Here is a 27,813-nt window from a genome sequence, read left to right as displayed (position 1 = left end):
AGATGCATATACTAGTGAACAAATGAAATAATAATTCTGTTATCCAACTCAACGGAAAGCAGGGATAAAACAGAACAAGCAAACCCACAGATACTTCTGGGTACGGAAAGAAGGCATTAAGAAGAAATCAGCGAGACTACAATGTTGAAGCAGGCAGTAATGATATTCTCTGTGACAACTGTAGTGCAAGCAGATTCCCATACCATGAATAAAATACTGCTTCCAGACCTGAGCTGACTTAAGGACAATCAGTACTTCCACAAAAAGCAGTCAAATAACCCATTAATCAAAAGCGAATTGCAGATACAAGCCCAGCTTCCAATCCCACTGCAGCCACTCTGTTCACAGGTCCCACCAGTCCCCTCTTGTCCTCTTCGTCTCCTATTAACCACTATGACCTGTGCCATCCACTAATCAGCATTTAATTTATCTTTATCTCTGTCATTCTCTTCTGTTTCCTGCAATTGCTCTAGCTCTTATTTTCTCAAAGCCTTGTTCTACCTCAGCAAACTCAGAGAGTTTATAGTTATTGGAAGAAAGAATGTGGTGGAGCTCCCAGGGAAGCACAGAGAAGAAGTGGCAAACCATTAGGCGCTGTATCTTGCTCCTGGAGCTTGCTGTACCATGGATTTAATAAGAGAAGCAGATGGGCAGAGTTACTATACGCAATAAAGGCATGCACAAAAAGGTACAAATGAAACCCTCCACGCATTTCAAAAAAGTCAAACAGAGAGTCATCCTTTCCCTCCTCAGGCAGTTGTCTGAGTATTTTTATTGCATGCTTTAACATCAAGGTCTTTAAGGGGCTCCACAGGCAGCACCTGTCTTCTTCAGTTGGTGGCCGGTTACAAAGCACTGAGGACATTTAAGAAATGCCATCATTAAAGGGTCTCCTACAGCATAAGGCAGGTTAGAGGGATTCCCAGGTGACAGTAACTCCCTGGGCCTGCCCACTTGCCTGCCACTTCTCTGGCTGGTGAAGCCAGCATCAGCAGCAGTTCCAAGGCAGACACACATCCAAGTGAGGCAGACGGGCTGCCCCTGCACCCACTTCTCTCCCTAACCGCTGCTGCCCTGCTCCTCTGCTCTGCCCTCTTCCTTGGACTCCCTCTCTCAGATTCCTGGGTCAAGCAAGAGAAAGGGGCTAGGGTGGGCTAAGTAAAAGGGATAAGATGCCTCAGCTACCGTTTTGGACAGGGATGATGAACTTTTAGGTCAGTACTAGAGACAAAGAGCTACTTCCTTTTAAAATTGAAATAACAGAACACTTCAGAAGCCTGTGCTGCAGCTGAAGAGTCTGCAGGAAGCTTTACGAAACAATGCAAAAATCAAACCAGTACTTCTCACACAGCTACTCATATCCAGGGCATCTTTCATGCGATTACTCAGCAATGCACTGACATCTTAACATAGAGCAAGTGAGGAGGCCCCAAGACCTGAAACCATAAACTGGCCAGGTGCAAAACCTGTGTGCTGCAAGAGGATCTGTTACACCAATTACCTACTTGGTGGCTGGAGAGAGTCTTGCAGGAATTGTGCTTCACACACTACCCACAGCAAATCATTACTGCATATGGTATATATTTACCAAAATTCTACATATGAATGAGCTATAAATTCATATTCATCCATTTCCAGAACTTTCTATGTCAAAGCTGTAAGAGGAAGAGTAGCTTAGAGGAAGAAAAAAAGGAATTTTGACTTTTGTACCTGAGCACCAGGTTGCAGCTGAGCCTTTAGATAGGTGCAAAAATATGTGGTGTAACATACACAACCATACACGTTTCCTAGACTCGCTTTCACAAACTTTGGTTTATGCTACGTTTCATTGCGGGCAGCAGAGCTGTTGTACCTACATAGCAAGCACAAGTGGCTGTAATGTCTGTAACTCAGAAATGCGACATGCAGATGTACTTTTACAGTTTACAACTCTGCTGAAATGCCTTCTCATAATTTGAAGAGCGCTTACACACTGTTTCCACCACATAGCTAAATTATTTCATAATAAGATAAGAATCTCTGTGCAGCATATGAAAAACATTTGCTTGGAATATTCCAGCTACGCTGCAGTTGAATGGCCCATTGCATTACATATATCCCGATTACAAAAACTGGAGAATACAGTGGTGGGTTCAAGTTACCTGTTTTCTCTAGTCTTATTGGCAGTTTTGGGTATTCATTCTATTTTCCTTTCAGACCCCCATCTAATCTAGAAGTAGACTAAGATGACAACAATTCAGACCAAGACACCTTTAAGAGCATGAGAATCCAAGATATTTGCTATTAGGGCACATTCATTTTTAAAATATGGAGTACCATAAAAAAAAATTTTAAAAAATCACATATGTAGTTTAAACGCTGACAGCATCTACAGGTATGAACACTGAAAGCAGGAATATAACTACATTAGATTATGAAACAACATGTCCTGGCCAGAAGTGGAAAATTATGTTCCTCACTCTTGCAAAGATGCCTTGGGAAGAGAGCAGCCGCAAGAGGTCCAGCTCACAGAGAGGACAGGCAGTGAGCAGTTATAAGGTCCTTTTGAATAAATTACGTGGTCACCCAGTACTTAGGGAATAGGACTGAAGATGCTGGTTCCTGTCGCTGTGTTTGCCTTTGACCTGTTTCAAGGCTTCTATTTTCCAAGTCACTTAAGCCATTCAGATAATTTAAAGTTTCATGTTACAGTTCCAGTTGTTTTTTTTACTTCATTAGCACCACTCATGAGTAAAACCAGGAGGATAAATGAATAAATAACTGTTTCAGCACTGTAAGGCTGATACATAATCCATATAGTTGATGTCATTTATACGCCACCCCAACATAATCAATAGGAACTGTGCACATGTCCTGAAGACATCTTGCAGCCCTTGGACTGTCTCATTGGACAGTTTTGTCTTGAATATTTCGGAGGACAACAGATGCAATTGACCTTGCCAACTTCTTTTCTCTACTGCAATGTATCTGCTAAATGGACCATTTGTACCAATCTTCTCCTCGCTAATCTATGACTCCCACAGCTGAAGAAGGAGGGGACTTACAATGAAAAAAATCACTATGTTGAACATAGCTGGAGTGTAGCAAATGCAATAGCAGCATTTTGCTAAGCTAAGAGCAGTATTAAGTCCAGAAAGGGAGGGGAACTGCCTAGAAATTCTTTTCCAGAAAAACTGCAGCAGAAGACCAGGATGACAACTGAATCTCAAAGTGTGGGTGCTCTTTAGTTAAGCTATTCATAGCGGAGGCATTTGCAACCTTTCCCTTTCTTGATATGCTAAATAAAGCATCTATTCAATTCACTCATTCCTCTGCATGGTTACTAGAACTCACCAGGGCTACTATCAAGGGGAAATTACAGCCAAAACCTTTCAATGTTCAAATGCCTCTGGTGGAACACGTGGTGTCCCTACCATCATAGGGGGTTGCTGCACCTCTGGATGCAGCTGCTGTAATAAATGCACTCCAGTTCTGCCTTCCCTTGCCCTGTTGCAATCTGCACTGTGTTGTCTAACTAAAGCAATCAAACCAACCAGCCAACTACAATGAGGGCTGTGTTCAGTTTGGAAAAAAAGTATCAAAACGTACCAAAACCACTTCATCCAAAACATTGTATCTCCTCAGCCACTCTATATTTTGACCTCTATTACTACAAGAACCCTGTTATGTTGTCTTTTCTGCTTGTTCAGAACTCCCATTTGCTTCACAGCACCTTGCTAAACAGAGTGAACAGTGCAGCTGTCAAATAAAGATACATGTATTTTGTTTTAATTTATCAAGTAAAAAGAGAGAAGTGATAAGAATAGAAATTGTCTTTAAGGAAGGAATTGGCATGCCTACAAAAAACTCCACAACAAAACAAGCAGATTCAGCCTAGTTCCCCCTTCTGAACTTTCTACCATATCCTGACTTTACTATCACCATCTGCCAGGAAGGCAAGTTCCTCAGCTGTGATCTGTATTTCTTGTTCTTTTTCCATTTACCAGCAAATCCTGGAAAATCCTCCCACAATTTATTAAGTCATTAAGCCTCATTCACCTTTTTGCTTCTTTAAAACACTATGCAACTGTTTGAGTTTGGGATGCAATTTGATTTAATTCTTCTGTTATTATGATCTATGCTGTGAACAGTTACAGAGTTACAGAGACCCTTTACACTGGCATAGTTTGTTCCTTCTCTTGCTGATAGGCATAGGTTTAGATGTGCTCCAAAGGGCTTGTAAATCAAGACAGCTTACAAATGAGCAAACTGCATTCATGCTGCAAGGACTTTGTCATTTCAAAAAAAAAAAAAAAAAAAAAAAATTAGCACCACTAAAGGAGTTCAGTTTGATTCAGCTGTTCCAAACTTTACCTTGCCTTGCAGTTCTGGAAAGTTACAGTCTTCACCTTCACTTAAATTTCTGCAAGCAGGTAGCTGTGCTGCCTTAACTGGCTGTTCTCAAAAGTAAAATGCATCCATCTTTGGTGTTTGCAGCTGACAATTTAATAGCGTTTTCTACTGTGCGTATGCTGACCTGCATTTTCTATTGCTTGTACCCATGCCTTTTCAGAACAGCGATTTTTCTTCGATCTTAGCAAAGACATATGGCTCATTACGGCAAACCTAGATGCCAACTTTGATGTTTCAAAGGTCAGATTTTTTCTGTTATCTAAGTAAGGCAAGCATTCTCTTTCCAAGACCACACTAGGAAGACACATTAATTTTTAGCCTCCTGTCACTCAGGAAAGAGCACAAGGAGCTTTACTCGAGTTTTTAAGTGACCTCCTGGGAGTTCCTTTGGTTTTAAAAAGAAAACTCCTAGTTTGATTGCTCCAGTGTTTGTACCAAGGTGAGAAATAGCTGCCCTGCTCTACTCCACTCATGGCAGGGAAGAGTTTATGAACTGTAATTACCAGCTTACCCACTCAGGCTCCTTCCTAAAAGGAGAATCATTCATCATCCTCTTTTGTGCTACCGACTCCTTAAAAGGCCTACTCAGCGTTAGCTCCAGTGTATCCCACCACAGCCAGGCTCCCCAAGAGCCTGCGCCAGGGCTACCTAGATGGATTTCAAAGGGAACATCGGGCCGCTTGCCTGCCTTATTTGGGAAACCCTAACTCTGCGAGGCTTGGCACAACCTCAGTGACCGAGCAAGCCTTCATAAACCTGGAGCTCTGACAGAGGTTTAATGAGAAGGAACCTCAGATTATGATGAGCTCCTAGCACCGGCAAGAAACAGAAATGAGAGCGAAAAGGGAGGGCGGGCTAGATGCCGAGCAAAACTTGCAAAGTTAAAAACAACACCGAAGCGTCCCGGCGAGCAGCCCGCGGAAGGGCTTTGCGCGTGTTTGGTGTAAAAATCTTCAGGAAGGAGGAAAAGGAAGGCCGGGGAGCGACCGAGCGAGCCGGCGCAAAGCAGGCGGGCAAGTCGCCAGCGGCGCGGGGACACCCCCGGCCAGCGGCCCGGGGACCTCCGCCGGTACGCGCACACAGACAGACAGACAGACACACACGCAGCCACGGGCAGGCAGCCGGGCAGGGCGGGGGGCGGAGCGGCGCCGGGCCGCCCGAGCATCCAGCGGCGCGGCCGCCCCCCGCACCCCCGCGGCGGGCGGGAGGCCTATGGGGGCGCGGCGCCGCTGCCGGAGCGCCGGCGGCCCCTCCCCGCCGCTGCCTGCGGGAGTGGGAATAAAGACAGATAGCGGGGCAGGCACCGGCCGGGCGGGGAGGGAGAGCGCCGAAAGTTTCCTGCGAAGCCCGCGGGCGGCGGCAGCGATGCCCGAGCGGCGCGGAGCGCTGGGGCTGGGCGGGCGCCGCCGGCCTTAGGGGAGCGAGAGCGAGCGGCCCGGCAGCGAGCCCCCGGCCCGGCCCGGCCTCCCCTCTCCTCCGGGCGGCGAGGAGGAAGCACCCCGGGCAGGGACGGGAAAGCGGCGCCGGCCGGAGCGCGGGGAGGGGGAGCGGCACCGCGGGGACAGCCGCCGCCGCCGCCGGCAGAGCCCGGGGGGAAAGATGAGCTTGTTGTCAGCCATCGACACCAGCGCCGCGTCCGTCTACCAGCCCGCCCAGCTCCTCAACTGGGTCTATCTCTCGCTGCAAGACACGCACCAGGCCAGCGCCTTCGATGCCTTCAGACCCGAGCCCTCCTCGTCCCAGCACCCCGACCTCGGCTACACCAAGAGCACCCCGGAGCTGGGCTCCTCGCTCAGCTCCAGCTATCTCAACAGCTTCTTCCAGCTCCAGCGGAGCGAGGTGAGTCCGCGCCGCCCCCGGCCCCCCCAGCCCGCAACCGCCATGATGCCTCGGCAGCCTCCCCCCCACGGGCCGGGACCGAGCCCGCCGGCGGGACGGGGCAGCCCCGCTCCCCTCCCCGCCCGGCGGCGGCTGGGGAGGCTCGGCCGGCCGCGCAGGCTCCTTCCCCGGCCCCGGCCCCGACCCCTTCCCTTCCCGCCCCGCTCCCCTCCCTCGCTGCCCCGGCCCCGCGGCGCTGGCGGCGGCGCCCGTCCCGCTAACGGGCCGGCGGCCGGGCCGGGGCGAGGCGAGGCGCCCCCGCGGCATTGGCGAAGCCGCCCGCCGCCTCCTCCCGCCGCCCGTGTTGACAGTCTGGTCAATGGTTACACCGGTTCCCCTCGCGCGGCCGGGACGGTGCCAGGGGTGCGAGGGGGGACGTACAAAAAGTGCCAAGACCGGCATAACGTGCAAAAATCCGCGCCCCCCCCCCCCCTTTTTTTTAAAGCGATACTTAAAGAGCTTGATATAAAGAATAAATGTAGCCTGAGATCAGAGGCTGGCATTATTTAAAAGGAAGAGATATAAACAGGAACGTGACAAAAATGGAGCGAAAAAAAGTTTTGCGCACGTTTCATAACGCAAGAACAAGGCTAAATGAAACCAAAGGGAAGGAAGCTAAAAAACCAGGGTAGGCAAAGACAATTCACTGTGGAACTCCCTGTCACAGGAAGTTGTTGAGGTCAAGCACTTCTGCATTGGAGGGACTTCACATGCGTGGAGGTACTGCAGGGTGGCACCTCGCACACCACAGCCACTCCAGAAAAGATCCAGCACCGTTGTTGCTCCCTACCGTGGAGCTCTTGCCACAGACGTTCAACGGTGGCTCTGTTTGACAAGGGCTGGATGGACTATGCAGCCGACTTGCTCCGGCGCTTCCCAGAGAATGACATTTCGGAGTCCTCCCAGCACCATTTACGTTAAAGCATAGGTTTAAAAAGTATTCTCAATCAAAATACACGTTTCTGTTCTGTCAGCAAAGGTATGGGGTTGTTAATTAAAAACAAATCAAATTTCCCCAGCTGCTCTGGCATTATAGCTGTTAACAGTTAAGAGCTGGAGTTATATATACACATTCTTTTTTCCTTAATTAGAAATTCTTTCTTCCTTAAGAATTTCACAGACCACATCCAGTCTCAAATCAGACGCTATTTTTGAAAGTATTTAGTTCAAAATCCATTCAGTCTGATGTACCCAGCCTTACTAAGCACAACATAACATACTCAGTTTAAAAATCCACGGACTTAACAAGCACATTGATTTTGCTAAAGGACCAACAGGCAGTGGAATTTAAACTTCCAGCTACCTACCTGTTGATTACAAATTGTAGATTTTGCCCCTCTCCGCTTGGCTTACAAGCTTCGTGGTGCGCAGGTAGTGATAAGCCTCCAGAGGTTTGGCCTACATGGACTCTCTCCAGACTGGGACTCCATTCAGGTCTGCGTTTGTTCAAGTCGGGATACCTTCTGCTTACAGTGGGTCCTTTTTCTTCTTGGGAGAAAAAGGAAAACACAAGTAAATGGAGGCTGCATCCAGGAAGCCTTTGAAACAGTCTCCGAGAAACAGTTTTCTTTTCCTTAAAGTTCCTCTCCGAGTTCATTTTCTGCTTCTACTATACTGTTTGCAAGCAGGGGCTAATCCTTTTGTCACACTTTCTCCCTTTCCACTTGGCTCACGTTTCTTTCCATTTTTTTTTTTTTTTTTTTTGCTCCTAAACTGTTTTCTCCTTTCTTCTGGAAAATCATTTCCCGGTATGCCAGGCCTTCCTCAGGCCCCAGCTTCAGCCCCAGCTCTGAGTGGTCAGGCCCTTCACAGCCTCCCCCGGCCGTGCTGCTTTCGGATCCCAGCAGTCACCTTAGCTGCATTTCTGCATGGACTCCTATCATCCATGAGCTGTATGGATGCAATTGTATTTTGTTCTTTTTAACCTCATTACAGTTTCCTGAGACACACAGGTGACAACAACTGGGAATGCCAGCTCTGTAGAAAGCATTCACCATTCAGGAAACAAGGACCATTTAATTCTATACAGATATTTTAATATTTTTATATGATCAAGCATGTTAGTTTGTTCCAGTTAATTTTCCAGCCTGTGACAACAACAGCATTGACTATGTGGTTGATAGAGATAGTGCTATGTTTCCAATCTTTACCTGAACTACGTGTTAATACAGGGTAACCTGAAAAGAGGGAAGGGGGCACAGCCATCTCATACGGCATGGGAATGTGTTTGCCCTGCTGGATGTACCCCGAAGAAAGCAGGGAACCCTTTAGTTCCCCAGGCTCATGCTGACTGCTTATACAGCAGCTTTCATTCAAAGGTTTAGAAGGTTTTAGAGACACTGTTGCTCAAAAAAAGTTCTGTCAATATGTTAGATGCTTCGTTCTTTCCCGAAACTGGAAACTAGACTGCTTTTTTGGCAGGAGTCACACAAGAGTTTCCTACAATGTCATGCTCTTAATTCTTGAGATTCTAACATCTGTTTGTTTGCAGATGCCATTGGGTATACACCACGTATTTCAACTGCATAAAATTATTTTGGGGAGCATTAGTATTGTATGCTGCTTTTGCATCAAGTGGGCTTATGCTATCTTTGGAACAACACATAGCTTTCCACAGTTAAACTGTTGACTGTTTTCTACACAGTGCTTGCTTTGGTTGGCATTTTTTTTTTTCCTCCCAGTTTTGTCCCGGGTTGGCTTAGCCTGGAGCCGAGCTGTGACAATGATTGACGCATAGCTGTACACAATATTTGGAAAGTGACCTAATGAGGGGCCAAAATAGCAACAGATTGAGAAACGATAGGATCATAGGGTGTAAAATAGTCACGCGCCCTGTATGTTGCCTTGCAATTGAAAATTTCTGGAGGAGAACGCTTGGAATAAGAGACAGCACTTGTGAAAAGTTGCTATTATACAGGCTTTGCAAGTCTGCATGGCAGTGCCTGTGTATGTGACTTGCATGCTGACCAAAGGAACTGGACAGAAAAAAAAAAAAGTGCCAGCACCCACAGAGTAGTCTTGCACTTCACCAAGATTTTTGTCCTCCAGACTTTTTCCACTACAATGGACGCCTTCTAAATAAACATGATGAACACAGCTGTTTGGTGCATAAAAGCCCATTGTACCAGGGAAAAAAAGCAATAATAAAGGTTTAAACAGTAAAGCGACAATGAGTGTTTTGTTCCATATGCAAGACTCATTTTGCAAAACAGACCTGCTTTAAATAAAACTTTACTGCAGCGTTTATTGTCCTAGATATGAAACGAAAGCATGTTAGAACATTAAGATGCATTAAATTGGCTATTGAACTGAGCTCCACCCTCATTATAACACCATCCATCAGAGCCAAGTATTTGAGGTTTTGTTGTGGGGCTGGTTACATGGGTTTTAATGCATTTGAGACACAGCCAGGTAACTGTGGCTTTGTGTCATTGAGTGGTATAATTGAGAAACCTAGAATAAGGGTGTAAGAGACTCATGGTATTTTTCTATACTCACAGTAGGCATCCTACCAGATCGGTGCTGACTTCAGTCAAGAAGCAACAGCAACCAGTAACTGGAAATTACCTTATTATAATAATCAAACTTGTTTCTTTGAACCAAGAGTGCTAATTCTGGTGCAAGCCAATATTTACACTTGAGAAGGAGCCTGTGTCCTAATGAATTCTTTGCCCATGTGCAATACTCTGCGTGTCTTTCAAGAGGGGAATTCCTTCTAGAAGCCTCTATGGCAGCCACTTTCTGGACCGAGATCAGAACATAATCACGGTTTTCAAAAAGTGGTTAATGCTTCTGAATCAGGGACTCCCAGATCCAGTCCTTATAGGCAAGAGGGGAAGTAATGGGGAATGAGAGAACATGAGCTAGTTCAGTTTGCTACAGTAAGGTGCAGATCACTCACTTGGACATGAAGATTTGGGGAATTAAAAAAAAAACCAAAACAAAACTTTGGAGTGTACTGTGGCAAATAACACTCAAATCCCCATGGAACAGAAGCAGGTCTGCAGCACTGGGATAGATACTGCTTAATAGGCAGTTTCCCAAAGAAATAAAGTTAATATGCCAGTGATGTTCGTATGTTAACAACAACAACAAAATCCCATGAAACTGGCAAGAACAGAAACATGTATGAAAGGAAGTTGGCACTTTTACAGAAAATACATTTTATGTCAGACAAACTTGTTTTCCATCTGTCCCTCATAGAATTTGAGGGATACACACTAGCCTGATACTTGATGAAGAAAGACCTGTTCTTCAGCCTAGATGAATTAATTTGGAGGATAATAAGATTAAATGAAAAGATTCACCATTCTCGTAGTATCAGAAGAATACAGGGATTGCCATACAAGATCAGGCAATTGACCCACTAAATTAAGTGTCATATCTCTGAGAACAGGCATTAATAAAAGATTTAAAGAGAGAACAAAACACCTTGTAAGAGGCTGCTCACAACCGGTATGGTCCTAAGGCAAATACAAGAGAGATGTGGATTAGCAGAACTTGCCATATGCTCCAAAATGTTTCTGATTCCCTTTGTTTTGTGGAATATTATTAGTTATTCTAATACAGAGCATATTTCTGATCCACAGAGTGCTTAATGTGCTCAGCACTGCGGTCAGGACTTCTTGCTTCTCACTTGCAGACTAAACAACCACAGTTTTATCTCCTTTTATTTAAGCGTAGTTATTGACAGTCACAGGAGTGCAGCATACAGGTTGCCTGCGGTACACGAAGGCATCCTTTAACAATAGTGATTATTATTTGGTTGATTTCCTCATCTTCATTTTTCTCACTATTCTTTGTGTAAGCACTAACATGTCAGTGCCCTTATCCTTCTACAAATTGTATTGAAAAGGCAATAGCTCAACAATTCCTGTGTTGGAGGAGCTTGTGCTCTCTGCCTCAGGATGATTGTACATTACAGATATTTTGTGGCTACTTAAAGTGCCAGTCAACTCCTTTCAAACTGCTTTTCAAGAAGTTAAATGTCAATTCTCGCATTGGTCCTTGTAAGAGATGCCAAGGAGCTGAATCTCTGTTAGTCAGGAGACAATATGTGTTTGGGGATTTTGGCAGCATCAGCCTCCTCCGTCCTCCCACACAGGCAGCTCTAGAGCCCTTTTGATGATATTGCCTCAGCACACGAAGTGAAGCTTTCATAGCCCACTCTCTATTCTGGACTCAAAGTCTCAGATCCTATTACAGGTATTGGAGCTAACAACTACTAACAACTACTCTATTTCCAATTCCGGTTGGACGTGTGCTTTAAAATGCAAAAATTCAGGTTTTTAAGTCTACAAGCATTCTTTTTTGCTCCCTGTTATTTCTGCAGCCGTGGCTTCCTGCTTTGCTACTTCTGTCTTTGGAAAACACCCTCTTTTGCCAGGGAAGAAAAAAAAAACCAAACCAAAACCATAAGTGAATGTACTATAGGAAGTGGAATCTGAAAATAAGATCTGTATTTTGTATAAGAAGTGGGAAACTCAAGTTATCATACAAATTACACTCTTCCATTTGTATCCCCTAGGTATGGCTTTAGCCTACTCTGCAGGATTAAATATATATATTTTTTTAAGTGCACTGTACTGCATATGGTAGATAGCCGCCTTATTATTCACTCTGAGGCTGAATTACCTAATAGCAATTTGATTGCAGAAGGGAATACACAAAAGTCAAATTTGGTTCTCTTAAACAAGTACTCTAAATACAGTTATGTTGCTTTTACTCAGGCTTCCTTACCTGAGTAAGGACAGCAGAAAGCTCCCAGAAATAAGAATAATAAGAAGTGAAGATGTGCTGAAGTTACTCCAACAGCCAGAGCCTCTTTTATTGCTTCCTTACCCTCCCCACACCTCAAGAAAATGGTGCTGTAGCTCTACAGCGCACCTGCACTACCTCTAGCTTTAACTAGTTTAAACACGATTTACAGCTGGGCTTTAGATCATGGCAACAAAAGTATTATCCACCATAGTCTTCTGCAGCTACTTAGTATCACATCAAAGGCTGAACCATGTTTGGAAAGCTGGCAAGAGCTAAAATATTAATTGCTGAACCTAAATAAAATCTTCCAGAAGAGGGATGTAGGCTTTCTGCTTTACCATTGATTTCTTTTTGATAGGTACAAAAAAAAAGCTAGCAATAGAAGATAGACCAATTATATGTATTCTTCTTGATTAGTTGAAAATTATTGCCAACTCTTTTAAATCAATTGGGATTTTGTATTTATGCAAATCCTCATTGAGAGGAGCATTGGCATTCACTTTCTGTCTCGCAAATACATCCATGTCTTGAAAAAAATTTACCAAGCATACATAGGAAAAAACCTCAACCCATAATTGGGGGCAAAAGCATGTAGAATTTTGTTACAATTCTATTTTACACACACAGCTTTCAGTTACAATTATTTTGTGCATTTACAGTGTCTTCCATCCCAAGGCACCCAAACAAAGGGGTGATGTAACTGTGTGCCGGGTAATGATTTTTCATCCCTTCCTCTTTTGCTCTGCAGACACAGACTCAGTTATTCAGAATAGAAAAGGAAGATCCTTCTTCAATGAACTGCACAAATGATCAGACAATCAAGTCTGACTTGAACCAATATATTCGTTTATGAAGTGTAAGGAATGAATAGATAACCAAAAGGTGTACAAAACTGTTTTTATCCAAAAGCCAACCCCCCCTCTCCTTTTATTTTTTTTTTTCTTTTTGTCGTTGTTTGTTTGGCAGATTTTGTGGAATTGTATGAAACGGATAACAAACGATCTTTAGCAATGGTCCTGTTACTTTGGTAATAAAAGATTAGAAGAAAAGATCACATTATTGACAGTCACTAAGTGAGGATTAATGCAAACAAAAATTTTCTAGTTCAGAGTTTAAGTGGACCATAAAATGACTCTGACACCTGATTTAAGCGATATTTAAATCTAAGACCAGAGGATCTTTTTCATGCTACTTTAAGAAGCATGAAAAACAGTGACACAGTGCAGTTTCAAAAAGGTCCAGGCACAGATATTACAAAACTAAATCATACAATACTGATAATATGTATTTGCATAGAAACAAAAGCAAATGTATTCTCTTGTCAAAACTAGATGTATACATATAAATGCGCCTAAAGAGTGATACTGGATATCACCTTAAGGCTTCTGAATGGCTTTGTGAAATATAACGGTTCGTATTCGTACCTCTCCTCGGTTTCTTTTCCCCAGGAAAATTGCCAGCAGCCTGATGCCCGTTTTGCCACTCTCCTGAATTGCCCTTCCTCTTTTAGAAAGCCACAATGAAATAATTAAATGAAATGGGAAGAATATAAGTCTGTGCTTCATGGCCATTTACTTCAGTTTCTGTCTGGGTTCCAGAGAAGTTATCATGGATCAAAGGAACCGATTAAGTTTTACAAAGCTATTCAAATCTTACAGTAATGCTGACATAATTTAGACAGACAGTATTTCGTAAGTGTCACAACTTTGATCGCTTCTTTTATCCTGCAGGTCAGTTTTTATTCTCAGAAACATTACAAACAATCTGCGATCTGCTAAAAGTAGAACCTAAAATTATAGACAGATTCACTTGAGGAAAGCAGAATAAAAACAGGGTTATGAGGCTTGGGCTCTGTCTATGTCCCTCATTGTCTAGCCAGGCCAGTGCAGCTGTTGGGGGTTTTGGTGGTTTTTAAGTTTTAACATATCACAAGCCTAGCCCATTACTTTCTGTCATGTGTTTTGGTGTAAGCAAATACTAACAAGTCCAATGCTTTGACTAAGAGGAATTTTAAGGAGCCTCTTGTAGGCCCTTTTTCTTAGGTCTGTCAACTGCTGCTGACAGGAGAGCTGCTACACGGTTTTCCAAAACCTGAATCTTAGGAAATATATTTTGTGTTTCTACAGATTTAGTTTGAAGATCAGCAAATGCCCTCATGATCTGGCGCTCTTGCTCTCATATCCAAAGCAGAAATATGTTCCTGCTGTATTAAACGACCACCCACACCTACTCCCTGCACATGGCAGGACTTGGTGTCTCTTTTGAATGAACACAAGTGCAATACCCTAGAAGGATCACAGGAATCTGGACATCTATATTTACACCTCATCCAGCTAACTGCCAACCAAGCAAACATTTTAAAGGGATCATTTTGCTCCCATAGGTTTCTCTTGCCAACCCAGGGGTTCCAGGTTTCTAAACTTGGTTGAGACTGTAGCAGGGGAGTCAGAGCCCATATTTCTTCTCACTAAGCCAGCCTGCTAGGCAGCTATTTGTGCTTATTCCTTAAGGCTGTGGGTACCTGTGGGTGAATGGAAAGCAAAGGAACTATTGTACAGTCATTGCATCCTGAAAATGAGGGATTAGTAAGAGTTCTTAAGAGGGTTTGAGCATCAGTGGTCCTTGAAATACAGAGGTGTTCTTATAACCATCTTTCACCAACATCCATGGCAATTGAAATTAATAGAAGAACAGATTTATTCCTCTAACAGACCCAACCTGGGACAAAAAAAAAAAAAAAAAAAGTCCTTAAGTCTACTTGGAAACCAGATTACTCAATTATTATTTTATAATTTATCTGAAGCAGATTGTGAAGTTTTAGGTTTAGTTGCTCAGATCACACTTCAAGCTGTGCTGTATTACAACCGATTAAGAGTGTGGCTATAAATGTAGATAAAACTATCTAAAAGCTGGAGTCACAAAATGAAATTCCAGCCTGTCATTTAGTACATGGAAATAATTTATTTTCCTCCCTATATTCAATTTAATAAAAGTTTTTGTCTTCCCATGAGTGCAGGAACTGAGGCCCTAAGCGCACTGTGAGGGGCCCGTTCTGGGCAGATGATGTATTGTTTCTACCTCTGACAGTGACCTTAGCTTTGCCTCTTTTAAACTTTGGCAGCCATTGCAGAGTTTTCTGTGCCAAGAAGGCATTACTGAATGTAAATGATATAAACAAAACTCTCTCAGACTTAGAGTTCTGTTTAACCCAAAATGGACATTTCTTAGTGAAACCTTTCATCACACAAGAGCTGCACAGGAGGTAAATGCTTTCCTAAGTGTGCCTTAAACAGGCACATATCTATTTCCGGGTGTTATTTTTCTTATGTTTGGAGTGTCAAAAGACCCACCAAATGAGAGGAAACCCGACTCTTGTTTTTCAAACTGCAGGTCAGATCGAGACAAGATTTCCTGCAGGAAACAGAGATGTTAACAGAAAGTGCAGGGGTCAAAACATGTCCATCCATTTCTCCCCTCACTTTATGCTATACAAGCCTTGATAATCTCACCCGAGAACCCTGTCTTGACGTCCGCAAAATAGGCTTGTTTTTCAACAACGCGAGGAGGCAGTGGGATTGAGGTATCTGGCGGAGGCCCTCCCCGCCGCCCTCTCTCAGAAAGGTCAGGGAGGATGGCGGTCTGCAGCCTGGGGGAGACTCAGCTGCAGGCAGTCGAGGGACAGGCCGAGGAATGAAAGCTCCTGTGGGGATGTGTTAAAGTAATTTGCAACGTGAATGGTCTCCGTTGTCCCTAATATAGTGCTCGTGTGTTAGAGCTTCTCTTTAACATAAGTGGGTAGTTGTTTAGCGCTCAGTGGATGAAAAGGATCCCTGCAGAGCTTCGTGCAAGGTTTAGAAAGTTCCTCTAAGACTATGCACCTCTGACTAGAGGAAATCTCTATCCTCTCCTTTCCCACCTTTCCACATCTGCCATTAAAGGCTTTTTGTGAGCTCCCCGTACAACGTGTAAAACAAGTGTCCTCACTGACATCCACAGCAAAACTTCCCCTGAGGCTGAAATAAGGAGGATTACAGTACCAGCAGAGAGCTAAGAGGCCTACCTGAGCTTCAGCAAGCCTGAAGATGGTGACTGAGCAACTTCTTAACTGTCAGTGCTTTGCTACTTCTATACCACCGGATAGTAGATGGAGAGCAGCATTTTTTTTTAAAGATCTAAAGATCCGTGAAACTCATTGAAAGCTTTGGATCAAAATGTTAAAGATCAGTGGACTTAAAGCAAGGTAAGATGGTGGCACGCGTTGCTCTTCAACCTTGCTGTGAATTGAAGGTATGCCAGTCATACACAGAGGAGCGTGTTGCACCCACTTGCTGTTCTGCAGAGTCTCAGCAGTGATAAGCAATTGCAACCCCAGAAGCCACAACCAGCCAAGCTGTCAGATTTGGAATAACTAGATTAGATATATCTACCCACTGGATTAAAGATTCATTGCCCTACCATTGACTTGCTTCACAATTACTGGCAAGTCATGCCACATTCATAGTTGTCTCCTTAAGATACTGTTTCTGTAAAAGGAAAGTCCTAGTACCATCTATCTGAAAATATTTAGAAGTAGGCATTAGTGTTAGCAGTTTAATATAAGCATGTATTTATCTAAAGCCCCTTATAGAAGAACGATGAATTAAGGTATACTTGTCTAATCTAACTAGCCAGGAATGTATTGATTAAGGTTTACTTGGCTAATCTACATTTATCTGTGTTTTTAGATAAAGAACTTGAGTAATTATATTTTACTAACGTCAGCCCAAAGATCAGATTTTTTGACAGGTAACTTAAAACATTGACTTCAGAAGGAAACAGAAGCCCGAGTCTTTTTTTTTTCTTCCTCCAGGCAAACATTTTCTTCAGAGTGATGAGCTTTGCTTGCAGTTGTCCAATGATAAAATGTTACTGAGTAAACTCTTAAACTGTTTTCTGTAAAAGTATCTATAATTTATCCGAGGAGCTAAAGCAGACATAAGCCATACGGGAGCAGTTTTTGAGGTTTTCCAGTTCAGCCTTGGTAATTAAACTTCTCTATTTCTTCTGGCTCAAATTAATACAACTAAATTTATGACAGTCTTTTCATTTAATCCCTCTATTTTCAGAAGGCTCTGGGGTTGGCCATAAACATTGATTCTGCATTGGATATTTTCTTTGGGGACAAAAACAGGGAACTGTTTTGACTGCTTATGAAGAGCTGAAGCACAGAAAAGTCACAGATGTGAAGTGCTCTTCTCCACACATGACCATCTTCAGGTGCAACTGTTGTGCTTTCACACATGTTGCATGGCCCCACAGGCAAATTGCATGTCAGAAGCAAGCCTTGGGGCACTAGCAGAGAAGACAGATATAGGCCCTCAGGTTAAGTTTTGTATATTAGCATGTACAAGCCACTGAATTACTGTTTGGGTAGCTTCAGATTTCCCTTTCCTCCAACACGAAAATAGCAACTGAGTGGGGGCAATGACTTGTGTATCCTACTGTTCTATCCATGACACAGCACGGGGATGTACTCAGTTCTTATCTTTCTGAAAATCCAAGCTGATAACTTAAGCACCTTTTGACATTTCAGTGCAGGGCTAATAATTAGCATGGCTAGTCTGGTTACCATCATACACACTTCACAGACTAGAGAATGTTTATAATTTACAGTATATGAAAATCTTACTTTTTCCACACTGATGATAGGGCAACCCAACTCCTTTTTCCAAAAAACTTCAAACAGGCATGGCGCCTGCTGACTTAAACTTAACTCTGGAAGTTAAGACTGCTTTATTTTTGATTGCTTTATTAGGTTGGCAACCTACTAAAGCAAAAATAAGTCATCAAAAATTCTTTGCTCATCGCTTTTCAATTACAGACTATTACAGACTAGTGGAAGAATTGATGACTGGACTACGTTACAGGAATACTGAAATGCTACAGGACCTCACTTCAGTATGTGCAATTAAAACAAACGTGGAGAGAACCACTAGCACAAATTGTACTAACTTATAGCTTAAGCAGGTTCTTTCACAAGTCCTTCAGAGATACTTTTAAACAGCTGTAAATAAGGAAGAATTTTTTAGTGTTAGACTGTTGTGGGGTTTTTTTTGTTTGGTTGGTTTTGCTTTTTTTAACATTAACCCACTGGATTTCAGGTGGAATAGTCACAATAATGATGCCACAACCAAAGGAAATTATCCTGCTAAGGTGGGGTAGTCACCTCTGCCAACTTCAATGTTAAATCCCTTAACTAGCAGGAGCAAAGAAGGACATCTATGACAAGAGGTGCTATGCACAGAATCCAATAGTTTGGGAACATTATATGGCTTCTCCTATCCAATTTTAGCTATTGCACTTGAACAGCAGATGACTTCAAAGAGGGCAAGAAGTTGCACTTTCTTCATACTCATCTGGCTAGTTTAAATATTGCTTTCTCTTCTGTGTTTTAACTGGTGAGATATTGTGTAGGGCTACCAGTGTAGGTTTGTTTTGTTTTGTTTTTTTTTTTGGGGGGGGGGTGGTAGGGGAGAAATGGTTTTTCAAAGTATAGTTTTTAAATTAAAAAAATCCCACACAACCCCAAGAGCATCAAACAAATGTACTGGCCAGATGCAGCCTATCAACCACTTCAACCAGCACAGGTCATTCTAGCTTCAGGTAACTGGTGGATCTGTACCCCTTTATCACTGCCTTAAGGGTCCATCAGCCACAAACTGAACTTAGGGCAGAAACTGAATTTTCCAGATACACCTTTACATTTCCAGTCTCATGCCTAAAGGCTTTGCTTCTTAACTACTGTAAATCCTAATAACAAGGTGCCATTCCCACATAAACAGGTTGCTATCGCTTATTAATATCAGCTGTTCTGGAACATAGGTGATCCTATCACCTTTAGGCAGAATTCAATCTTGTCATAATTGAGATACTATCATGCTATCTGTGCTTTCTGCTCCCCATTAAAAAATACCTTTACAGCTAAAGCGGTAGCCACACTAGCGGGAAATTTGGAAAGTAAGACTTGCCACCTACTTGTTCAAATGTTTCGTTGCACATTCCTAACAGCATCATTGTCTTTATTTTCAACATTATACCATTGCTAAAAAAGAAGCTGAAGAGATAAATTCTGTTTCAGTGTTTCCTTATTCATCTCTTGGCACATCAATCCCAAAAGCTGTCTCTGAAAGGCAGGGACCAGCCAAGGGAATCAAGAGCATTTGCCAGAACATTCACTTAACTAGGAATTTCTTAGAGGTGAGTTAGATACTGGAACTCTTGAGTCACTCACATATGTTACCCAACTGGAAATCAGAGCAACGAAGCTATAGAAGACAATAGCTGCCTCTTTCACAAAGGACCACACTGCAGCCTTACAGATTACGTGCCCTTTAACTGGAAACACTTAGCAAACAAATAACAAAGGAAGCCTTACTTCCCAATGCCACAAACAGATACAATTTAAAGATCGACTGAGCAGAGAGATTACCTTTGAAAAGTACAACACCAGATTTTCAGTTTGGTTCACGTTCAACTAAGTCAACAAGTTTCACAGGAAGAAGAAAAAACAAACAAACAAACAAACAAACAAACAAACAAACAAACTTACATTATCAGCTCAAACTTCCCACTAAGCCAGTTTCTAAGTTTTACCACCAGGTCCCCCATCCTCCCAGTACAGCAAGATAAGGAAATCCTGAATTCATTGCAGCTGGCCTGATGAGTCTTGTAATTAGGACATGCAGTGTGGTCTTTCGGCTTCTTGAGAGCACTAACCCTTTCACTGCCAAATCTTTTCTATCCTGTTATAGCTTAAAATGAGACTCCATTTGAGAGGTACTATTTGTTGTCTGCTTTTTACAGAAATAGGTTAGTTTTACTAGTGGCACACTGCGAACACAAAGCAGTCACTGCTTTTGGTGGAATTCATCAGAGGAGCAGTCCCCCTGCCACCTCCCAGATGCACACAATACACTCGAGACCAGAATGAGTCAGGATGCATTTTCCTCCTCTTCTCTGTTTTCCCTTCTACTGTCATCTGTCTGAGACCATCAACATTCTCCCTGTCACTCTGATCATTCCCTGGACATCTCCTTTGAGTATGAAGCTAATTCAAAGTTTTTGTTCAAAACTTTTCTTAAAAATCCCCTTTGCAGCAGTGCAAACACTCAGTAAGGGTTGAATTGCTGATTTGCTCAATTAAGTGCCCCAGACAAAAAAAAAAATATATTTTATGTATCTCAGCAATATTCATTCACCCCTTGTCTTCTACAAAGACAAAACTGACTAAGTCACCGTCTGCTTTCATTACATTCATTACATGTTCCTGGGCTTTCATTATTTGATTCCAGGGGCCTGGATGAACTTTCCCACCGCCACCCTTATTATATAACTTGGCTTTTTGGAATGGCTTTTTTCCTCATCTCCTTCTGAAGAACTGGAGATTTCCACAGCCAGCAACAGGATGTAGCGCTGTTTGTGCTGGTGCTCTTTATAGCATCTTTCAAGTGCCAGATTGATGTGTTTTTCACATTGACTCGGAGTTAAACAGATTTAAGACCATTTTTCCAGGTCAGATTGGCAGGAACTGCTGAAGCAGTTTGCCTGACTCTATACCGGGTTGGATGGGCTGCATCTTGGGATCGTCTAGGAATTTTTCTTAACGAATTCATTGTTCTTTGAAGCACCAGTGACATCAGCAATGTCCGTCTTCTTCTTTACTGTCATCTTCTGGGATGTTATATTTGTGTCTTTTCCTTTTTTAACACTGGGCCTCAAGATGATTATAGGGAAGTGTTTCATGGTGGTGTGTGTAGACTGGATGTTTTGGCGTGTCCAACTTTGGCACATATCGCACAAACGCCCTGCCAGCTGAACCAGGTGGCCACTTTCAGAGCCATGTGTCACGCTTCGGCCGCAGAGACGTTGGTGGCTGCTAAGATTATGATTTAGTGTCAGTACAGCCTGTAGTCTGATGGGACCCTGGCCTTTGACAAGGCTTCTGGCTGCCATGGTTGAAACAAATTAAAGTTTGTAAAGGTTTGCTGATAGAGTGGGCAAAACTGTGGTTATTGCAACCCTTACATTTCTGTATTGACCTGAAACGTGCCAAGAAGGGTTGCTGGAGGAGTGAATTACGTAATATCCATCGTGGTGCCAAATTGCTCCCTTATAATGGGGGTAATAGCTCAGCGTAAAGGATATGTAGAAAAGAAAATAGTCACTGCTGTGAGCCATATGTCCAATTCAAAGCCCACTGAAGGCAGCAGATAGGTATGTTTTGTTTTGTCACTGGGTTGGTCCTGGGGGCAGAAAGAGCAGCCTCCTGATGGGCAGGAGTTACATATTCTACATCCCCAGGGGATGTTCCAGATTTCAGCAATGGGTAAAGAATTTGGGATTTCACACATTCTGTGTTTCCATACACCTTCCTTTCTATAAAAATCAGATAATAGGGAATTTGCAAATTTACTGATGGGTGTAATGCATGTGAAGTACTTTAAGAGTCTCTTGGCAAGAGGGGCTCTTAAAAAGAAAGATTTTGTATTATTCCAAGTGTATGGAAGAGAAAGTGGCTCCTAGGGAGACAAGAACTTCTTGAAGACCCTTAATTAATACTATTTTGGCATCCATAGCACTTCCCTTTCCTTTTAACAATCTGATGCCAAGAATTTCTCATTCCAATACTGTCCAATAAATCTTAGAAAATGAATTCCAGTGACCATTGGAGGTATCTTTGGTTGCTTGATGGCTAAAGCAGCTAAAACCTTTTCATTAGTTTTTGAAATAGCTTTTTCCTTTAAAATGTATGAGTTTAACTCCTGAAACAAAGTGACTGATTCTCCTCTCAGCAGCCAGAACATCTTGCACCAGCACAGCACTATGCTGTGCTGGGGGTAAAACGATGGGCATTTCAGTGCCAGGACATGTGTGAAGTCCCCCATGAGATCAGACTCTACTCTGTGGCCCTTTGAGTTGATCCTGCTGCTGTGCACCAGCTTCAGCTTTGTAAGAGGTGTCAGTGGAGCTCAGCACATTGTGTTTGACTATAGTGAGGGTGGGTGAAGCGGATTATCTATATGGCGGTGGCCTGCCACTTAGGCTGAATTTTTATTTACAGTATACACCATCTTCAGTGGGATGGGATTCAGTGATAGTTGGGACTCATCCAGGTAACTGTGCCTAGAGCTTCAATATGATTCTTTCGGTATGTGACTGTTACCCAGAAAACGCACTTACTGTGCAGACATCCTGAATGACATCTCTGAGATAAATGTAATTCCATTCCAGATTTATTTCACAAAGTCTCTAAATCAATTTCAATGCATGTCTTCAATATGTATATAACATATATAAACATATGAAAACATATATAAAGATTCCATTGAAATATTTGGATTTAATAGCACCAAAAAACAAGATCTCCACAGAGGCACAGATTGGACTTTTTCTTACCTCAATTTCCCAAAAGCCAGCAGTAATTCTCTGATGCCAGGAGAATGACATGAGCATCGCATTATTGTGAGGTGTATCAGACCTAACATAGATACACCCTGTGAAACATGTCCCATCATTTCAGCGTGGAGAGGACTGTCAATAGTTGGTCCTGTTTCTACAGTAATTCATTACCGTGTTAATTTTTTTTTAAGTTATTATTTACTTTTTAAACTCCTACTACCCAGTTTCTTTTGAATCTTAACACATTAAAGTGAATGAATCCTTGTTATCTCCGTTAGGGAGATTAGCTATTTAGGTGACTGTGGGTTTCCTGCTGTTCTAAAACTACAGAATGGCAAATTAGGAGCTCCTGATTTTGACTTGCAGATTGAGAGAGTGAAGATCCTATTGAGGTGAAGTACAAAAACTAGGTATTTACTGTTTATCAGAAAATGTTTAAATCACAGTAGGTTTCCCCTTAGAAAATCCAAGACAGATATAGATCTGCATATTTCTTGTTATTGTTTGAACGTGGGGCTCTATGTTGACTGTCTCATTAACCAGATTGGAAACTAAGAATTACTTTACATTTTTCTTGGTGTTCTTTTCCTTTCCCTGACTTTAGTGTTGTTTGCCTAAGTAGTTCTGGACACGAAAACGTTCCCTTTTGTGGGTTGTTCTTCCAGCTTTTTGCCTGCATATTCTAACCGTACCATGACTGTGGTATGATCAAACACAAGAAAGCAATCATTGCTTAGTGGAAAGGTTGGACTAAGTGAACCATGGCAAGCTCAATAATTTCCCCAGCAGTGAGGTGACCAGCTCCATTGCACTGCCTCCAAGAAGCCTCTTTATTAATGACCTGTATATTGCTCTCCTCAAATATGCAGCCATGTTCTTAATGAAAAACAATTTCACGTTTTTTCTGCTATTTTTATCCTTCCCCTACTCAGATCAGTCTCAGAAGAATCATTAATACAGTACTATATTTCATGTGACTTTTTTCTTTTCTTTTGCAGGCTCTGAGCAGCAGTCTGTACAAGAGTGCATCGCCTTATGGCTCTCTTAATAACATTGTGGATGGGTTAAGCTCCCTCACCGAGCATTTCTCTGACCTATCCCTTTCTTCAGAAGCCAGAAAACCCAGCAAGAGGCCACCTCCTAACTACCTGTGCCACCTCTGCTTTAACAAGGGACACTACATCAAAGACTGCCCACAGGTAAGGAATATACAATATTCTGGAAAAATCTTCATGAAAATTTTCATCTTTCCTTAATTTAGTGACACAGAATTTGACTGAAATAGTTCTTTAGAGTGAATAGCACTGAAACAATATCTTGACAAAGTGCCAAGCTAGCCATGTGTTCTTATGGTATATTCTTTATCACAATACTGATAGAAAAATACGCTATTTCATTTGCCTAATAAGAATTACAAAAGATATTAATCTAGGCACATGATAAGTAGATTTTGGAAACTTTAAAAATGGCTACTATGTAATTTTCTGTTGCAGAGATTATGTAAAATACATTTTCAAGCAGCACACTGTATAGTCAGTATGGCAATAGGACTTAATAAAAATATAACAAGTTACATATGCTAAAGGAGAAGAAATTGTTAACACTGGATGAGGACTTTGAATCAATGTTGCAGTGACACAAGCTCCAAGTATATCTGGTGCAAAATGTCTTCCGTCTCAGAGAAGAGGTTTGCTATACTTGGCAAATGTGGTGGTCTTGGACTCCCAGAACTTTTTTGTAGTGGCAAAACTGGCAATATTTATTTCCTTAGAGAAGAGGTATAAACCAGTGTGCACTAAAACCACTCACCAATCTGCAATATTTTTTTCTGAGGCTTCAAGCCACAATGTGCGAGGTTTCTCCATCCTCTCAAGTTTCAGCTGGGTGCAGGCGTGTTGCTGGCTTAAACTTTCACAACTCCAACAATATTCTATGTAGAGTCTCAAGGAAATTAAAGCACTGCCAATATTTTAAGAAATACAGATGTCGACATTACTGGCATCCACTTCACTATGGCTTTAACCTCCTACCCTCTTAATGTGTGACTTTCAGCAGAATTAATCTGCATAGAATTAACTACAGTTAATTCACTGTTGAGGATGTCAGACATATATAAGCCAAAACACAGGCAGAAGAGCATCTGCCAGCTGAGCAGGGTCAGCATGAAATCAAGTCTAATGTCAGATGAGCTTTAGCTGAGTGTATTCCTCCTGCTGTTATGCATAGACTAAAGTGTTTCCTTCATGGACTTCAGCTATATATCTTTCATTAATTTTAAGGAAAACTGTGGAATTAAAGTACATTTGCAGTCTTCGGTGTAGCACTTGAAAATATTTTTACTTCATATTATTTCAATATATGTTGAGTAAGGCAGTTTTCTTTATGAAAAAAAGTATGAAATTTTCCTTGCTAGGAGATCAAAAATACTCTAGTTTGTATACTTCTGTGTTTAATGTACTTAGTTTAGCATGTTGCAGCAAAATGTAGAGATAGGACCATGTAAAAGCATACATTACTTAACAAGGGGATTAGAACTACAACTACTAAATATGCAGCAGAGAGAAGTATAGTGCTGAACTGTGGGAGATGGCTGTGCCGTGCTGTGTAAGAAACCAAATGAATGCAACAGGTCCCTTGATGATCAATACGTGCAAGATGCAGCTCGCACAGACGGTCCCAAGTGAATGTGTCAGAGTTGGAGCAGAAATGCGTTATTTATTTCATAGGTATTTTTACAGTTTGAGGCGCTAGAGATTAAAGAACAGTTAATGAAAACTGAAGACACACCCACAGAAATCCAGGAGATGCAAACAAATTAAGGTTTGGAAGTAGGAAGATTAATTTACTTAAATTGAACATCCTGTGCAATTTTTTTTAAGATTTCACTAGTGAAGTCTTCAATTTCTCTGTGAACCAGGAAAAAGACTTCCTACAGAGTGTACTCTGTGGCCAGCCTATGAGCTAGTAAGTAATGAGTGAAGGAACACAGGACAGGGAGGCATCTGCTTGCTCACCGCATGCGGTCTTCTACAGTTACAAGCAGCCATATCATACAGTCCCTTTCGTAAACTGATCAGGTTTTAGTTGGGAAATGTTTCAGTATTTTGCCCTTGTTACTGCTCATGTGGGAAGCTGCTCCAGAACCCTAGTCCTCTCATAATTAGAAATCTTCCAACTTCCAGGATAAGTGTAATTCATGGGCACTTTATAGTCATTTGTTCTCCTGCCAACATTGTCCTCCACTGAAATAGCTCTTCTCCCTCCCTGGTGTTTATCTCAGGGTGTATTAATAGACTGCAATCATATCCTCTCTCAGCATTCATTCTGTAGGACTAACTGAGCCAGGTTTTCTCAGTCTCCTCACAAAAACTAGATGGACTCCCTGTTCCCCAGTCCTTCTCATGGCTGTCCTCTTGTGCTTTTTATCTCCTTGCGCATACATGACTATATGTATATATGGCATCCCAGAAGAGATCTCATCAGTGCCTTTTGCTGTGCGTGCACATATCTATTTCTATAAATCAAAGTTTGTGTTACTTGAAGAACAGGTGATAGGAAATTAGTTCTGCTTTATTGGAGATTTCTAACACAAGCAAGTGTTTTATGGTCTAGTCAGCGTTTAAGTGCTTTCTTGAAAAAGAGCAGAGTTAAGTGTTCACAGAAACTTGAAGCACTTCCCTTATTTTATCTAAATTTGAGGACAGATCCACAGGGGATGACCCTGTGTGCATGAGTTGTGTTCAAAACGTTGAAAACACTGGGCACAAGAAGGGAGTACCAATGGCAGGATCAGGCTTTTGTTAGAAAGACCCATTTGTTACCACTGCTTTTCACAATAACTGATTTCTTAATTTGAACATTATATGCTCTACTTAATAGCTTAGATTTCGATGCTTAGTTTTTCTAGCACCGTCAAAAACGAAAGTTGTTTTGCAAATCCTACTGAAAAAGGGCTGTAGCTATGCATTTTTGAAGTACTTAAAGTTGGATAGAGAAAAGAGATAAACTAATCTGATTTGGACAAAATGCATATCGGTAAATCATATGGTATTTTTATTTTCTTTTTATGTAACTGTCTAATAAGAAACAGATTTTGAAATGGGGTGTTTTATGGAGTTTTTCCTGCATAATAAAGAAATTGTGTAACAACTTTGAGACTTTATATCCTCCCTTAATTCTGCTTGTTATAAACACTGTAAAGACACGTGTTCTTTTTCTGTTGCTGTAAAAGTTGATGGTATACCATACTGATGAAAATACATGTATCAGTTCAGATTTTTATCTTAAATGATGATCATATTCTAGGAGGTTAAATAATTATAAACAAAAAAGGCCAGCTTTAGTATTTGAATATCTCAAGTATCTGCAGTTTGTCCAATATCCTGTCAAAAATTATCTGTTTGGAAACTGAAATGGGATTTAGCAAACTTTTATTATTTTAGCACGTAGCTTGTGTGATCTATAGTGATAGAAAGTGTGTTTTCTGTTTTAGAAACTACCAGAAATGAGAGCAATGTTATGACTGCAATTCATCATTTCCAATTTGCCTACATTTGCAAAAACTGTTGCAATTATTATGTCTATAAAAAACACAGCACTTTTTATCTTTAGTGTCATCTTTATAGCATACCTACATTTTCTCTGAACTAATTTTTGAGTTTCAGTGCCTTAGACGATAACATCTTACTCATACCTCTCTGATGTTCTTTCACATACAGAACTCTCATTGACTTGAATGAACTGAAAAATGTCTAGAGAATAAAGGTTAAAAGCAGTGCTCTTAAACTTAATAAGGTGGCACTCTTAAATGATCACTGACAGTGCCATCAAATATACAAAATATTTTTCTAAACAGCAAGGAAGGTGAGGAATGAGAGTACTTTTCCTGTCTTGTTTACTAGTGGTTAGTTGCCTGATACATAAATATATACGTATATAGATTTGTCAAAACTTTGTTTACTTATTTGCATACTTGAAGGTACTGTACCAGTGTACATCTTACACATGCATGATAACTATAGGTTTTCTTCCCCTTGCCAGGACAAACAATGATGAGCTCTGAGCCAGTAATAGTTAAGATATATGATCCTTTATGACACTTATTTATCCAGCAGATGTAGAAACTCATAGAAGACCTTTTTAAAAACGTTACGTTGTCTCTTTTCACCCATTATCATTGTAGTCTATGTTTTTAAATCCTACAAAATATAAACAGTGGGTTTGTTTGTACTATACATGGCCTATACAAAATGCATCTTGCTCTTTTACAGTATAGGGACGTTATGAACATTACCACCCTTCCATGATGTCATCACCCTAAACAGAGACCTATCATATAGGTTTAAT

General features: G+C 41.8%; 1 protein-coding gene across 1 annotated transcript in view; it reads left to right on the top strand.

The window, feature by feature from the left end:
* The first annotated feature begins 5,726 nt into the window (after positions 1 to 5,726).
* ZCCHC24 (zinc finger CCHC-type containing 24) overlaps positions 5,727 to 27,813 on the top strand; it is a 114,987-nt gene continuing 92,900 nt past the window's right edge. Inside the window, exons 1-2 of the mRNA XM_082308972.1 lie at positions 5,727 to 6,231; positions 23,466 to 23,666. Coding sequence (XP_082165098.1) covers positions 5,992 to 6,231; positions 23,466 to 23,666 — 441 coding nt within the window. The 5' untranslated portion in view covers positions 5,727 to 5,991. The remainder of the gene's footprint in view (positions 6,232 to 23,465; positions 23,667 to 27,813) is intronic.

This window comes from Platalea leucorodia (assembly GCF_965183815.1).
Source record: "Platalea leucorodia genome assembly, chromosome: 4".
NCBI classification, from domain to species: domain Eukaryota; kingdom Metazoa; phylum Chordata; class Aves; order Pelecaniformes; family Threskiornithidae; genus Platalea; species Platalea leucorodia.
Note: the sequence above shows the minus strand (reverse complement) of the source record. Positions and strands in the feature narration are given on the sequence as shown.